Source organism: Stegostoma tigrinum, chromosome 33 (genome assembly GCF_030684315.1).
Source record: "Stegostoma tigrinum isolate sSteTig4 chromosome 33, sSteTig4.hap1, whole genome shotgun sequence".
NCBI classification, from domain to species: domain Eukaryota; kingdom Metazoa; phylum Chordata; class Chondrichthyes; order Orectolobiformes; family Stegostomatidae; genus Stegostoma; species Stegostoma tigrinum.
In genome coordinates this window covers 8348413-8365579 of record NC_081386.1, presented here as the reverse complement: position 1 = coordinate 8365579, position 17167 = coordinate 8348413, and the positions used below count along the sequence as shown (strand labels likewise).

At 42.8% G+C, this 17167-nt stretch overlaps 1 protein-coding gene across 2 annotated transcripts in view; it reads left to right on the top strand.

Moving 5' to 3' along the window:
- LOC125467243 (transmembrane 6 superfamily member 1-like) overlaps positions 1-17108 on the top strand; it is an 87722-nt gene extending 70614 nt beyond the window's left edge. The window contains exon 9 of one of the 2 annotated variants that reach the window (XM_059639244.1): positions 15577-17108. In XM_059639244.1, the coding sequence (XP_059495227.1) occupies positions 15577-15768 (192 nt within the window). In that variant the 3' untranslated portion in view covers positions 15769-17108. The remainder of the gene's footprint in view (positions 1-15576) is intronic. The other variant, XM_048562823.2, reaches the window with a different exon arrangement.
- Positions 17109-17167: the final 59 nt, after the last annotated feature.

The window sequence follows — 17167 nt, the reverse complement described above, 5'->3', positions numbered from 1 at the left end:
TATGTTGTTGGTACCTGCATGGACTATAAACATTGGATGCTGTATCTTTTGGCCATCACATTCTGAGGTACATTCAACCCCCAACTCCCCACCCAGGACAAGACTCTTGTTTCTCCCATTCCAGCACTAACTAGGCCTAAGTTTGCTGGGCTTCCGACGACAGGCTTTTTCAGAGAGTATGACCGTGCCCTGTATGTTTGTTTATTTTGAAGTACTGTATTAATACAGGACAGAATGGCCTTCTGCTCTGCTTACAAGAGCAACCTTCCTTTCAAAACTGAATAACTTTGCAACATTTGGAATGTCTTTGCAACTCAGCTGCATCCGTGATCTTGGATAATTTGTTTAATCCTTCACATCCGACAACTCAGAGATTATTCAGTGCATTGGGTTTGTGGACTTCCAACTGACTAGGTTACCAAGTTTGTGTGGAATATTTTTGTAAGTTTTTCTTACTGCATTCAGGCAATTGCCCCATAATCTTCCCATAGCCATCAATTTACTCCTGTCTACCGTATTTTAACTTTTCATAAGCTTGTACTTGGTGTGACATCAAATTACTAGATGCTAGTTATTTTTGCTGAATCATTTGCTCAAGATTTCGCATTGAGATAGATAGAAGGAACCCCCTCTCAAAGTTGGCTACACTGCCTTGGCTATTCTAAACTTGGCACCAGGTTATAGCCCAATGGGCTTATTTGAAATTGCAAGCTTTCAGAGCTTGGCTATGCTTGATGGTTGAAACCAGGCCAAGGAGGGGGAGATTTAAAAAAGACATGGGGGGGGGCCAAATTCTTAACATAGAGGGTGTGTGACATGTGGAGTGAAATTCCTGAGGAAGTGGTGGATGTGGGTATAGTTACAACGTCTAAAAGACATTTGGATAAGCATATGCAGAGGAAAGGTTTAGAGGGATATGGGCCAGGAGCAGGCAGCTGAGACTAGTTTAGGTTGGGATCATAGCTGGCATGGACTGGTTGGACTGGAGGATCTCTTTCCAAGCTGTATGACTCTTGACTCGAAGTCATCACATGGGTACTGCACATTAGGAGGAAACTCACGGAGCTATGGGGAGTAGAGCAGGGAAATGGGGAGCTGATTGTTTGTACAGGAAAACAACATGGACCTGGATTACTTAACTCAACCCACTTGCTTTGCTGCTGTTGATTGAGCTATGAGTGTAAGACACCAGGAAAACCCCTGCCAATTTTTGAAATAGGGCTGTTAGTGATAGACATATACTGTCTTTGTGACAAAACCTCTCAACGTTAGTTGTATTGTCTTAGTTAAGGACGCTAGTCTGAAGGATATTGATTAAGTAATTGGAGCACATGTATAGAAAGACTTAACAAATATCTGCACCTGTGTGCCCTTACAGATGGGGCTAACAGTATTGATTGGTACAGTTCAGACCTCCTGTGACCAGTGAGCATCACAGAGGCTGCAGAAAATCATCACTGTACACCCCCACCCAAAATATTACTTGATTTAAGTTTGTTTAGCATTTGTTGCTTTTCTTTTTGTTCCAGTGTCTGATTAAGGCCTGCTTCTTTCAGTTAAGTAGCTTTTAAATTCATTCACAGGATGAGGGCATCACTGACCAGGCCAGCATTCATTGCCCAGAGGGCAGTTAAGATTCAATCATATTGTTTTGAGTCTCGAGTCACATGTAAGCCAGACCAGGTAAGGGTGGAAGGTGTCCTTCCCTAAAGGACATTAGGAACCAGATGAGTTTTTCCCCCAACAATCAACAACACGGTCACCTTTAGACTCTTAATTTTTACTGAATTCAAATTCCAACATTGGGCAGGATGGGATTCGAACCAGGTTGCCAGGTCATTACCTGAGTCTCTGGATTAACAGTGAAGTGTTAGCACCACTAGGCTATCACCTCCCCAAGTGTAGGGGAAAGAGTATAAAGAAAGACTTTCAGAAAATACTGGCAGTTGCCATGTGGCCACTGGTCACTGTAACTTCACTATTCCCGATTCACATGGCTGGAGGAAGAGCAGGTTCGGGTTGTTAGGGTGAGCAGAGTTGGGGACATGCTGGTTGGCAGAGGTGTACATGACATGTCACCTATGGAACCCGTGTGCCAATAGAACCCAGTTGATGCCTAGCTTGTGGACAATGCTATCCGGAGACTTACAACTGGTGTGTCCATCCCTGATGGTACTCATGTTGCTGAGGTGCTCTCAAGTGTCTGTCTGAATTGACCCCTGTTTGGATAAAACTTCATGTTGGGTCCTATGTCTCAAAGCCTCCCTCTGAAGGCCAGCACCATGCTTCGAGCCATTCCTTCTGTACCATTCCATGCTGCATGGGGGCTTCCCTCTCCAGGCTGCTGCTGCACACACAGTACTTCATCACTCTTTCCAAATGCCCTGACACAGTGTGGCATCACCACATGCCATCACCCTATGCCGTCCTGAATGGTGAGGAGGCTCATTTGGAGCCCTCCCATTTACTATCCAGGATTTGGCATTGCGGGTACAGAAAACGGCAAGATGACAGAAGGTTAAGGAGGTTTGCGGTTAACCTAGGGCATCTGTAACTTCGGTGCACTTTATAAGTTTACATTCCATATGCACACAGTGTGTATAAGTTTTCTGCGTCTTTCTGTCATTTGAAGAGGCTGCTCCAAATATTAAGTTGTACTTCAGGCCTACTCTCTCGATATTTGGCCACTGACTGTGGAGTGAAGCAGCTTCTTCGTTGCATCTCTTTATTGGCCTGTCCCTAGGCTTGGTCACAGTGGCCACTAATAATTCCACTGCACCCCCCCACCCCCACCCCCTCTCTGTGGTTACACCTGTAGTCCAAAGTTCCTGCCTGAGCTTTTCTGTTCCCCATTGGGCACTCTAGGGCTGGAGGGCATCATCTGGCATAGCAATTACATCTTTGGATTAATTTGATACAGTTCTGTTGCAGTTTCTTCTTATTATAGTGTCCCTTTAAGGGATATCTCGTTGATAAATTGTTAATTGTGCATCTGGCATACTTAAAAAATGTATGGTTCTTGTGGCACAAGACCATATGGGTGGCATGGTGGCTCCAGTGGGCAACATTGCTGACACACAGCGTCAGGGACTGGGTTCACTTCTGGCCTTGGGTGACGGTCTGTGTGGAGTTTGCACTTTCTCCCCATATCTGTGTGGGTTTCCTCTACAGTCCAAAGATGTGCAGGCTAAGGTGGATTGGCCGTGCTCAGTTGCCCATACTGTGTAGGCTAGATAGGTTAACCATGGGAAATGCAAGTTTATGAGGATGGGGTGGGTCTACGTGAGATGCTGTTCAGACGGTCAGTGTAGACTTGATGGGCCAAATGGCCAGCTTCCACGGTGTAGGAATTCTATTCAGTGATACTGTGCTACCTCCTGGAGTAACATCCCAACTGCTCTAAAGATAACACCTCTAAGCAACCTGATTAGAAATATTAACTCAAAAAAAAAGAACAAAAAACATCTGACCCACTATAGTGGGTAGGTAGGATGTAAATGTATATAATGGACCATCAAAATAATGATACGTTTCATTATATCATCTGGGATTTAATTAACATCCAATCCTAAGATTGGCTTGATATCAAGTGATTTTTAAAAAAAAATCTCTTGTTATCAAACAAGTACCATTTGGTTACAACCTTGCAGCATTTTTTGAATGTTCCTTATGTTTGTTGAACAATACAATCTTCTTTTGAGAACTTTATCTTGAAGTTGCCGCGTGGGCTTCTGTGGCCAAATTGAGATGTTGAAAAGACTCCTTACACATTATCTCTAGGAGGGAAATATCCAAACTTTGAACTGCCCCTGTGCATTTTATAAGTAGGCTTCTTATCTGTGCAGTTACCTTTTACTGATGGCTTGGTATTTAATGTACTTGTTTTTATGAATCTTAGAAGCCATTCTCTGCTTTCTTTTCATTCATTCATGAGATGTGAGCAACACTGGATGGGCAAACATTTATTGCCGGTCCATAATTGTCCTTGAGAAGGTGGTGATGGGCTGCCTTCCAGAAGTGATGTTATCTTTCGGGTGTAGGCAGGCCTACAATGTTATTAGACAGGGAGTTCCAGGTTTTTGACTGAGCAACACTGAAGGAACATTTTCGAGTCAGGATGGTGAGTGGCTCAGAGGGGAGCTTGCAAGTCCTGGTGTTTCCCATGTATCTGCTACCCTTGTCCTTCAAGTTGGAAATGGTCATGACTTTAGAATTTATTGCTGAAGGAACTTTGGTGAATTTTCACTGTGCATCTTGCAGATAGGGCATGATGCTGCCACTGTATGTTGGTGGTGAGGGAGTGAATGTTTAAATTGCTAGGTTGAGTTCCAATCAGGTGGGCTATTTTGTTCTGGATAGTGTTGAGTTTGTTTTTAAGTGTTTTTGGAACTGCACCTATCCAGGCAAGTGGGGAGTATTCCATCACACTCCTGACATGTGCCTTGTTGGTGGTGGACAGGCTTTGGGGAGTCAGGAGGGCAGTTATTTGGTTATAGCTATCTCACCTCTTGATGGAGATAGTAGGAACTGCAGATGCTGGAGAAACTGAGAAAACAAGGTGTAGAGCTGAATGTTTTGGGTCTAGACCCTTCTTCAGAAAAGACCCTTTTTCTGAAGAAGGGTGTAGGCCCAAAACATCAGCTTTCCTGCTCCTCTGATGCTGCTTGGCCTGCTGTGTTCATCCAGCTCTACACCTTGTTGTCTCACCTCTTGATGTGTTGCTGGAACTGATTTACATTTGACTGCTGGGATTAAAGCAGGAAGTGCTGGAGAAGCTCAGCAGGTCTGGCAGAGTCTGTGGAGAGAGAAACAGTGTGAACAGTTTGAGTCCGATATGGCTTTTAGAGAATGATGCTGATGAAGAATCACACTAGATTGGAAACATAACTTCACTTCTCTCCCTCCATGGGTGCTGCCAGACCTGTTGAGTTTCTGCAGCATTCTCTGTTTTTGTCTCAGATTTCCAGTGTGCACAATAGCTTGCTTTCATATTTTGGAGATGTTTGGCTACTCTGACCGATCAGGTGTCAAGCAAGGGCAATGATCCTATTAAATACTATTGCTTGACACAGTTAACCTTTTCCCCACTACCTAATCCAAATGACCTCAGTAGGCTCCAAAAAAAATGTTTCAACTTATAATGCTTGCTAACCACTTCAGATGGCCTACTGCACTCTTCCGGTAACTAAAATGGAGATTACTTTCTTCAAATACTCCAAGTTTAACCTTTTATAATTGAAAGGAAAAGTTTAACTGCACAGATAATTAGACCTCTTATCAAGATGTGGTTTGAAGTGTACTTAATCATGTCTGAGATTTTCAGTGCACCCCAATGAGATAGTGGACGGTCTGTTTTCTATGTTTTTGATCCACTCAGCTGATGCTCAGCTTCTCCCTGCCATTGGATTCTTTTCCCCTTGCACTCTGAAAGAATGTTAACTATGTAGATGCCGTGATGACATTCCCACAAATAGACCTCCTTAGTCCTATGAGAAGTTATATAAAGTTAAGGCATATTTCAGGAAAAGTAAGGTTATAAAGAAATTTTCTCCCTTTATAATTATGCTGACGCATGTCAATCCTCTGAGCTATTTCTTATCTGTTTCTAAACAATAAGTAGTTGCATTTTTGCTGTTGACTCCTTTCCCAATATTGGGGCCCAATATTGCAAGTACATTGTGCTGTAAGATATTCTGTCTCCCTTTGGAGTTAAAAACAGACTGAGCTGGGATGAGCTGTGGAGAATCTGAACTGGGCCTGTGACTGTCAGCTGGACCCAATTATGTACTGGTGTTAAATTCATTAATGAGGTTTGCTGTGGGATGAAGTTGGCGGAGTTACTCTGATATGAGGGAGCCCTTCACTAATGGCTGTGCTGGAATGAGAACTGGTTTGAAAACCAGGTCCCTTTCAGTGTTGGTCAGAACTATCCAGAGTTAATAAAGAGTGGACAAATCTCATTGTACTTTCTGCTGGGTTCTTGATGGACATGCCCGGGTGTCCATGGAGAGGAAGCACACAGTGCCCACCAATACTTTTGATTCCTTTTAGGGCGGGGGTACTGTACTTCATTTCTCCCTCTAAATCCATTTTAGTCCCCTACCTCTTCCCTACCCTCTGTTAGTGGGCTGTGCTTGTAACTTGCTATTTTGTTTGAAAAAGAAACAAAGAAGACCTCAGTCGACCAATAGAAGCATGTCTGCTAAAGGTCATTTGTCAGTTCAGTGATGGCCCTCAGTGAATGAGTATTGGGGTTTAGCATCAACCTGTAGTGTCATTACCTGTTGGCACCCTTGGTCCAGCGTAGGGGTGATGTGAGACGGCCCAAACATTTAGGGAACATGGCAGTTTAGGGTGTGTAAATGCTATGATAGCTCCCTGATTAGTGAGTACAAATGAGCTGAACATTGTTCAGGAACCTGGCTGGCTGATGCCAGAGAGCTGTTCACATCCCACGTGTGCCCCTTGTACCTGAGCGAAACCAGTGCTGGCCGTGGATCCAATACCTCAGGCTCCTTCACTCATTGTGGGCCTGCTGAAGTGGTCCAACTGTATTGCTTTCCTGCATTTGTGAACTCCTGAATGCAATTGTGGGCTGCCACATGTTGTAAGATTCCACACATGTTCCCAGTTCCTGAGTCACCTCGGGTCCTGCCTTTCGCTCACCTGTGGGAAGCTGCTGTGCCCTCAGCACAAGAGTCCTTGTGCACACTGCCTGACTGCACTGAAGGCTGAGCTTCTCCACTCTCCCTGAACTCCTTCCTTATCCACAGCTGAACCTAATGTCTCTGGTTCTGCTGGAGTTGGTCACCCCTTCCCCTCCTCCTCCTGATTAGTCCAACCTTAGTGAAGCTAACAGCTGCAGGGGAAAATGGTCTAAACCCATCTGGCATGGATACTGATCAGTGCCAAAATGTGAACTTTCCATTTAGACGTTTTGACGTAGTCAGTCAACCCTTTAGGCTCTTAGCGAGCTGCTTCTGAAGCCCCTTGCCGTGGAGCCCCTTCACATAGTGAGGCACATCCTCCATCCCCTTTTCCCTTCCTGATGCTGCTGTGGGCAAGGTATGTGTAGCCTTGATCTTTACATTTGCTCTATAGGCATGTGGCTGTTAGCATTAGCTTACTCTGGCCTTCACAATACCATGCGGTACAGCCCTACTACCTCATAATCTATAATGTTCTCCTCCTAATAGCTTTCACTTTCAGAGACATGGGGCCTGTGAATGCTCTGTCACAGCTGAAGGTCCCTCCACTGCCTTTCTAAATGCTCCAGGACATCCCAAAAACATTCCATTCTAGGGCAAATGTTGCAGGCCTTTGAAGCACAGAGTGGCTCCAATAATATTGATATAAACAGACAGGGTTAGTCAATTCGTGTGCAGCGGTAGCGACCCTGCCTCTAGGCCAGGAGGTCTGCATTCAAATCCCACCTGCTTCAGAGGTTTGTGATAACATCTCAGAACTGCGGTTGATTTGCAAGTATCTAAATAGGTTACAAAGCCGTGTAGGAATAGACAGAGTTAGCCTCGCATACAGTCGCCTGAGGCTGGTTAGCCCATCAAACTTGTACCATCATTCAGTTTGACCATTAGGTAATCTAGGAGTTGTGGCAATCGGTTTCTGATGTTTAATGTTATAGGGTCAGATATCACGCAGATGAGAATCAATTGCTCCTATTTCTTTATTCTGCAATTTCAAAACAAATGTGAGTCATACATCGTAGTCAACGATACTTCGGAAGACTGTGACATTGTGCCATGGTCTTACTGATTCGATATAACACTTCTGCACAGTAGCAGGTGACAGAACTAACTGCTAGTTTCAATTCCTGTCATTTCCCAGGTATGTTATTTCACACAAAGTGACATTCCCCGCTCCAGGGGAGACAGCATTGTTTAACATTTAATAACCACACTCTTAATAAGGAAGCAGCTGCTGTTGCATTGTTTAACTGCTGCAAGATAATTTTCAGTTTAAAATGTAACTCCCACAGTGCTATATATAGAGAGACTAATTACGGCCAGGAATTGGCTGCTATCCAAGTGCAGATTAAGCTTCAAAATTTGCATTTTACTTTCCATTGGTAGTTTAAAAAAAAACGCTTCATGTATTTTATGAAATATCTTCTTTCACAATGTGTGAGGACAGACCAACGTATTACATCCATCTCTAGTTGCACTAATAAGGACGTTGCTCAAATCCCAGGCAAAGTTAATACAACAGTGTCACTGCAGGGAGTTGTAAATAAACACTTGCATTTATTCGGTCTCTTACATTTTTCTCAGGGCATCTCAAAGTAAATTAAGTGAAGTACTTTTCAAAGTGAAATTATTGCAGCAATCAGTTTGTGCACAGCAAGATTCCACAAGCAATGATCTGACAATGGCCAGTAGAATCTTCTTTCTAAAGTGACATTGACTGATCAATAAATATTGGCCCGGAAATTTAAGGAAGACTCTCTAAACTTCACCAAAACAAAAACAACCCATGCTGTTAGTATGTCGCCCTGAGTGCTGCATTTCAAGAGAGCTCATCATGTTGAGTGAAAATGGACATTTTCCTTAAAAGATCTAACAGACATTACGGACGTTTGCAGCAGGTCTAGAAAGAAACGAAGCTGTCATTTCAGGTCGATGAAGAAGAATTGAAGAAGGGTCATTCATTAGCTGTGCGCTTCCCACAGAAGTTGCCTGAGCTGCTGAGCATTTCCAGTATTTTATGTATTTGTTTCAGATTTGCAGCAACTGAAGTTAGTAGCTTTTGTATCCTTACTGAATCTCTTCAACAATCTTGAAAGATTCAGTGTTCAAAACTGGACGTTAAGAAATTGATTAAATAGAGACTGAACATAATTATTTTGAATCGCCCTGTTTGGACATGAAATGACACAATCTGATGGCTGGTGACACTTGATCTAAGTCTTTCTTGACCAGAGATAGGGACATTACCACTGCAGCACCAGACCCAGCAAGCAAATAATTTTCAGATCAGAGTTTTAAAAAAGCCCAATACACGGATCACTGATCCCATGTATATATTACATATACGCATTATGTCTTTATATCACCCAGTTGTTCCTTAGTTCATGTAAAACCAGTTCCCAAAGACGAAAAGAACCTGCAAGCTAATGTTAACACATCGGCTGCCAGCTTCATTATTAAATCTATCGATCTGCTACTTGGATGATAGGTGAAGACTAGGTTTGACATGTTTAATACAGTAACATCTCACAAAATAATGCAGTTCCCTACTTCTGTTGGTTCCTCAGACATCCCTGTCAAACCATATTAGGTGTTAACATTCACAGTTACCTTCACTAGTCCCAGCCATTTGATTTCTGGAGTCTTTAAACTGGGGTTGAATTCCCCGACAATCATAGTGGTCATCCATAACATTCAGCCTCTTAATAACCCACTGAGGCACATGCCCAGAGCACTGTTGTGACCCACCTGTCTGCTGATATTTTCTTCCTTTATTAAGCCTTGTTTGTGTTTTTGAAACGGATTGCATGATGCTTGACTTAAGTTGGAAACAAAACTGAGCTGAAGATTTCAGCAACCAAAGGTTCGATTGAATTTTCCATTTTGAAAATCTGCCAAACAATGGACTCTTATCGAATAGTCAGGATGGACACAATCAGTCCTGGACCCAAATCTAACACTCTTGATTCATGGTCAGAAGGTCATAGGTTAAGGTCCAAAAATAAAAGCTTAAGAATGGATTTTACCTCCATTATTTTGTCAGATGTTACTGTATTAAACATGTCAAACCTAGTCTTAACCTATCATCCAAGTAGCAGATCGACAGATTTAATAATGAAGCAGGCAGCCGATGTGTTAACATTAGCTTGCAGGTTCTTTTCGTCTTTGGCTGTTTTCTTCTAGGCTTTCGGAGATCAGACAGCAAAGGGAAGGTGTGATAACACAGTGTGGAGCTGGAGGAACACAACAGACCAGGCAGCAGCAGAAGAGCAGGAAAGCTGACATTTCGAGTTTGTTTTTCTGAAGAAGAGTCCCGACCCGAAACATCAGCTTTCCTGCTCCTCTGATGCTGCCTGACCTGCTGTGTTCCCCCAGCTCCACACTGCGTAATCTTGGACTCCAGCATCTGCAGTTCCTGCTATCTCAAAGGGGAGGTGAGAACAGCTTTGTGGAGGATTTTCTCTTACACCATGAATGGCCATATAGGATGATCAAGAATCCCCCAGTAACCCCTCCTTCCCCCACTCCACACCAACAAAACTCCCCTGTCAGAACCTGACCATCCTCTCACAAAAAGATCCTGGCCATTTGGAATCAAACTCCCCCCGGGATTGCAAATCCCTCCCCCCAAACTCCGGATTCAGGAATTGGACTGATCCTTTTATTGGGGTCAGAGGTCAGCCAATAGCAGCTCTGAGTACAAGCTGAACCTGTTACAGGGGCCAGGTCCAACAAATATTTAAGTTACACCCGAGGAGTTGACAAAGTGCTAGGATCTGCACCTTCAGGCTTCCACACAGACCGTAGCAGTTCAGAAATGGCTCACTTCCAACTCTTTAAGGGTGTTTAGGGATGAGACTGATGCTGGCCTTAACCATAACATCATAATATTAGGCTAAAACCCTAGGCTAATATAACTCCAGAGTCTGGTTTAAATCCCTCCACATTCACTTTCCGCTCATTTCACACAGGCAATGATGCTGTTGGTTGGTAAGTCATCGTTATATGTACTGTGATGTCGACAGGAATTGGTGGTAAAACTGTCTGCTGGTTGGAGTCATACCTGACACAGGAAGATGGTAGTTGTTGTTGGAGGTCAGTCAGATCAGCTCTAAGACATCCCTGCAAGAGTTCCACAGGGTAGTGTCCTAGGCCTAACCATCTTAAGCTGCTTCATCATTGACTTTCCCTCCATCATAACATCAGATGTGGGATAATTTGACCTCAACCACCCCCCCCCCCGACCTCATCCCAAGACCAGCTCCCCCCTCTCATCCCCACCTCGATGACCTGTCCGTCTTCTCTCCCACCTATCCACTCCTCCCACCTCACTGACCAATCCCCTCCTGCTATCACCGCCTCCCCCCTCAATTATTTCAGAGCCCCCTTCCCGTCTTCCATTTCTGAAGAAGGGTCCTGATCTGAAACGTCAGCCTTCCTGCTCCTCTGATGCTGCCTGGCCTGCTGTGTTCAACCAGCTCTACACTGTATTATCTCTGACTCCCGCATGGGCAGTTCCTACTATCCCCCAATCTAAACAGATGGTGCAAAAAAGTCATGAGTTAGCCGTCACCATTATATTTATGCATCAACTGACTTTATTGTCCAGGGAGAGAGGGAAAAGCTCACTTATTTCTTTACAGCAAATCATAGAATCTCTACAGTATGGAAGCAAGTCACTCAGCACACTGACTCTCTGAAGAGCATCCCACCCCATCCCTGTAACCCTGCATTTCCCATAGCTAATCCAACTAGCTTGCCCATCCTTGGGTAATTTAGCACAGTCAGTTCGCCTAGCCTGTACAGCTTTGTACTGTGGAAGGAAGCCCACACAGATACAAGGGGAATGTGCAAACTCCACACGTACAGTCGCTTGAGGCTGGAATTGAACCTAGCTCCCTGGTGCTGAGAAGCAGCAGTGCTAAGCACTGAGCTACTGTCCCGCCCAGCACTAGTGTGCAGTGTTAGCAGTGTGTGCCATCTATAAGATGTACTGAAGCATCTCCCCAAGTTAATCAATTGAAACAATTTCAGTGTTTCGAAGGAGGTCTTTAACAAAAATCATTCTAACTTTTATCATGACAATGTGCATCACTTCTTCACTTTCCACAATCAAAAAATTGACATTTTCTAATCAACCTGTTCAGAGGTGCTAGTACAAACCTTGGGACAGGTGGGACTTAAACCTAGATATACAAGATCAAAGGCAGGGACACTACCATTGCACCCAAGAGCCCCTCAAGTTGCCTTACACTTCCAAATGTTTACAGCTAGTGAGGTGTCTTGTTTCGTGATAAGTGCACTATTAATAAGAGCTAATGATCATGTGTTTCAGAGGGATATAGATGCCATATTCAATATTGAAGGTCCAACTACAGTTCATAGATAAAAGAGGTATGGGGATTCAGAACGAAGGTAAATATTGTTGTGGAATGATAAAATGCTGGACCAGAATTTAAAAGCTCTGGTTGATGTCCACGTAACCCACAGAATGAAGAGGAGTGCAAGGCCATTCTCTTATTTTAAGCTTTGATTTAAAGTAAGTCAGACAGTGCTGCAGAAATGCAACAGGTCTGGCAGCGTCTGCAGAGAGAGAAACAGTCTTAATACAGTAGCAGCAGTTATTTTATTACATTCATAAATATAAATGACAAACTGTAATAAGATGGCTCACTGCATAACATTGTTGCCTTTGAATGTGGTTGATTTGAAGTGCAACTTCAGGTAACACCTACTGGTCAGATATTAAGCTGAGGCGCAGGCATGTTTCACAGACAGAGACCTAAAAACAAGTTGAGTGACTCCAGTTCTGAGTAAAAGTCATACCAGACTTGAAACATTAACTTGGTTTTTCTCTCCATAGCTGAGTTTCTGTAGCAGTTTTCTATTTTTATTTCAGATTTCCAGCATCTGCACTATATTTTGCCTGTGCTTTTATTTGATCTTTTAGAGTGCACAGGATGTGCTGCAGCAAATGTATACATAGCAAGATCCCACAAAGAGCAATGTGACAGAGAGGAGGTACCCTATTTAAGAAAGGCTGGTTTTAAGGGACAAATATTGACCTGTACACTGGCAAACTTGCCTGATCTTCTTTGAGAAGTGCCACTGTATTGTTTTTAGGTCTCTGTCTGTGAAAGATGGCAGCGCCTCAGCTTAATATCTGACCAGTAGGCGTTACCTGAAGTTGGGCTTCAAATCAACCACATTCAAAGGCAACAATGTTATGCAGTGAGCCATCTTATTACAGTTTGTCATTTATATTTATGAATGTAATAAAATAACTGCTGCTACTCTGTTAAGAGGTATAAAGTCCTCATGGTTTAATATGCCTCTAGTTGTCGGTTAACTGATACTGGTCAACAGTGTACATTCCAAGTGGAGTTGGAATATGTATAAACTTATTACTTAAATCTAGAATCCCTACAGTGTGAAAGTAGGCCATTTGGCCCATCGAGTCCACACCAACCCTCCAAACAGCATCCCACCCAGACCCACCCCACCTCTGTAACCCTCCATTTCCCATGGCTTACCCACCTGGCCTGCATATCGTTGGACGCTATGGACAATTTAGCACGGTCACTCCACCTAACCTGACCATCTTTACCGACATGGGGAGAATATGTAAACTCCAGGCTAGAATCGAACCAAGGTTCCCGGTGTAGTGAGGCTGCAGTGCTGATCGCTGAGCTACTGTGCAGTGGTCATCTTTTGATACTGCTTGCGGTGGGTGGGGGGGGGGGGGGGGACGTTATTTGTTTCTTGTTAAAAATCCTATTTATAAGAGCTAGCTGTTGAGTGGAGGGAAGGTATGTAGATGGCACATTCCTGTTTGAAGTACCATCTATGGTAGATGAAGAAAGGGAGGTGGGAGTAGGACTGAAAGTGAAAAGCATTGTGCAAAAACAGAATGTTGGAATGTAAAAATGCATTGAGGAAAAAAATAGATTGGTGAGGACGGAATGTGAAAGCTTCAGTGGTCATCCCAGTGTCTCACAGAATGAACAGGAGTGCAGAGCCATGCTGCACTCTTAATTTAAGCTTTTATTTGATCTCATCCTTGACCTCAGTTGATGATACCGAGAAACATTATGACCATGCCCAATTCCAGCCACAATGATGCTATTTTAAATATCAGCTGCCTGTACTAAAAATATCCACAGAACTGTGTAGACCTTGCTCTTTGGTGTGTGATGTTTCTGTGGTGACCAGACTGTTTATTCAACCTCTCAGTGTCATTAGAGTCAATCAAACAATATTAACCCAAAGATGTTTTCAGGAATTTAACATTCCGCATAAGATTTTCCACAGCTGTCTCTGCTGAAGCGCTGTTGTGGTGTGTTTGGAGACAGGAATCACCCGTTTTTTGTTTGGACAGAGAGGTTTTTGTTGTGTGACTTTCTGTTCACTGGATTTAGCATAAGGATCAGTGAGCAGATGGCTGCAAGTGTGTGTTTAATAACTTAGAATGATAGTTTTCAAATTGGGCGTATTTGCATGATGCATTTTTGCAACAATGTGATGATTTGAGGGTGTAGAATTTCCATGGATATCCTCGGGGGACTGCAAACCTCAGAGAAAAGGTATCAGCATCTGTTTCTGCCTCATTCTGCAGAAATATGGTGGAAGAACATTCCTGGAATTTGAAGGCAAGATCTGTCCAACTCTAATCCTCCTGTAAGATGCTCCCTAAAGCCTGCTCTTTGACCATGATTTTTTTTGACACCCAAAGCTGAAAGGGACTTGAGAGTCTTAGTTCAGAATTCTTTTAAGGTTAATGTACAAGTTTTGTCAAAATTCTTTTACAGGATGTGGGTGTTACTGACCAGGCCAATATTTATTACTCATCCCTAGTGCCCAGTTAAGTGTCAACCACATTGCTGCAGGTCTGGAGTCACATGTAGGCTAGACCAGGTAAGGACATCAGTGAACCTGAAATAATTCCACAGAGGCTGGTATCCTGGCAACAAGTCCCCCTGTATTTACAAGTGGAGAGTCCTCGACAATGATCCAGCTTTCTCAGAGCCAGCTCTCAGAGGGAACAGAACCCCTGACACCCCTGTTTATATCTATCAGCCAGAGCTCCCTGATTGGACCAGGTTAACAGCCCCAATCAGGGAACTCATGGTCTGTGAGGTCCACCTGGCTGACCTCGTTACAGTCACTAGAGAACCAGATGAGTTTTTTTGTGACAACTGACAATGATTTCACTGTCATCGTTTGGCCCTTAATTTCAGATATTAACTGAATTCAAATGTCACCATCTGCAATGGCAGGATTCGAACTGTGATGCCCGGAACATTACCAGGGTCTGTAGATTAATAGTCTAACAATAATAACACTAGGCCATGACTGCCGCTTTAAAGATTCACTTGGCAGTTAGGGAGGCAAATGCAATACTAGCAATCATTTCGAGAGCTAGAATGCTCCTGTGAAACACCTTGTGACTTCTGGTATGCCCTGATAGTGGTGTTATGTAATTGCAATTTGTTGTTGGAACAAAGTAGACACTCTGTTACTTGCCAGGGTCAGGTTGGACCTGGATTTCTCTTGGACTGTATTCACTCTAGTAATGGCAGAATGTTGTTATCTCTATTGACGTATCATTCTGTTTATTGTCTACAACATTGTTGGATAGTTTAGGCAATCAAATACCTCCCAACCCAAATTTTCTAGTGTTCTTTGCTGCGCTTTTGAGGAGAAGATTTCTCCCAAATCAATAGCAAGAAATATACATCACATAGATCTTTTGTGAGCTCTAAATACAAATAAGTAAAACCTTAATCTGTATTTTAAAAACTCCACTGCTTAGTGTTTGATATCACTCAGGTTTTTAACCATCCTTTTCTCCACTCCCCTGCCCAATTAACAGGCACAATTCTCACATATTGGAGCATCTCTTCATTCCAGAACTCCATATATGTACAGAGTACCAGAAGAGGCTCAGCTGGTTTTTCTAATAACAAATGGACTCTATGGCATTGTACCACAACTACTTGCCTACAGATGTGTGAATAACCCTGAGTTTTTCTTGAAGAGGAAAGAAGACCCAAAGACAAAGTAAAACAAAAACTATCAACTAAATGTTTTATTTTTCTGTCCAAGGTTGCATTATTTGTTACCCAGATTCAATATTAGAGTAAATTTCCTATTAAACAAATTGTATTGGTGTTTTGGAAATGATTTCTTCTTTTCTATTTTGGTATTGGTACTGTATTATTCTTCCAAGGTTATTACTGTGTGAAGTTATGGAACTGTGTGCATAAGAAAAAAATGTGAAATAATTACCAAGAGCAAATGGATTTTTTTGCTTTGGGACAAACAGTTTCTGGCCTGAGATAGATGCCCAAACCAGTCAATTTCAGTGCTTACTGTGTGTGGTGCAATTTGTTGAAGTATCAATTTTATACCATGATGACCAGACAGGAGCTGAGCAGAATATTTTTTAGTAAATTCACAGTAATTCACTACTGGCATTTATTGCACTTCCCGAATTGCCCTTGTGAATGTGGCAAGCTGCCTTCATGAATACAAGTGAGTTCCTTCATAGACCACTTTCAAGGGACAGTTAAGAATAAACCAGGTTGCTATCAGCCTGGAGTCACATGTAGGCCAGACTGGGGAAAAGTAACAAATTTCTTTCCCTAAAGGATGTTACTGAGCCAGATGTACGCTTATGACAATCTAGTCATTACTGAGACTGACTTTTTATTTCAGCCTTATTTACTTAATGATGGGTTTTGAACTCTGGATCACTGGTCCAGTAATGTAACTAGCCTGTGTCCTAACCAAGTTTTAATGCTGTTATTTGTTCCGATTTTGCATGCTCTTCCTCAAGGGGCTTTGGGAGCAGATTCAGTTGTAACTGTCTTAAAGGAGATGGAAAAATACTAGAACTGAATATGTTTGCAGGACAGCAGGGAAAGATCAAGGTAGTGTTGGACAAACTGAAAGCTCTTTCCAAGAACCATTCCCAGGTACAATGGGCTGATGGATATCCAGTCTCATAAGATTCTGCAGATTTCCAGAAGCAGTGCAGGTACTGACACTGCAGTAGCATTACATGAGTTATTGCAATAAAATCTACAGTCTTGAGTGTGTGCTGCATGGTCACTTCTGTGTTAATTTACACAGTTAATGCGAAAATAACTATCTGTTTACAAATGCTGAATTGTATGGATAGTCCTTCTTTATTAAACTGAATTGAAATGATACCTTGTCTAATAATTTTCATCAAATATTACACATTGATGCATTAAATTCTTGATGTTTTTAAGGTTATATGTGGGGCATTGGACTTCGAGGACCCCCTTAGCTGGGTGTATTTGGTTGTACAAGTGGTTTATATTGTTGCTGCCTTTGGCTAGAATGAAATACTATTAAAGGTTTTTGGCCTGAATTAAAGCATATTTTACTTTCATGTTCTCCTGGTCTACAAACAGATCTCTGTGTTCTGTCAGTTC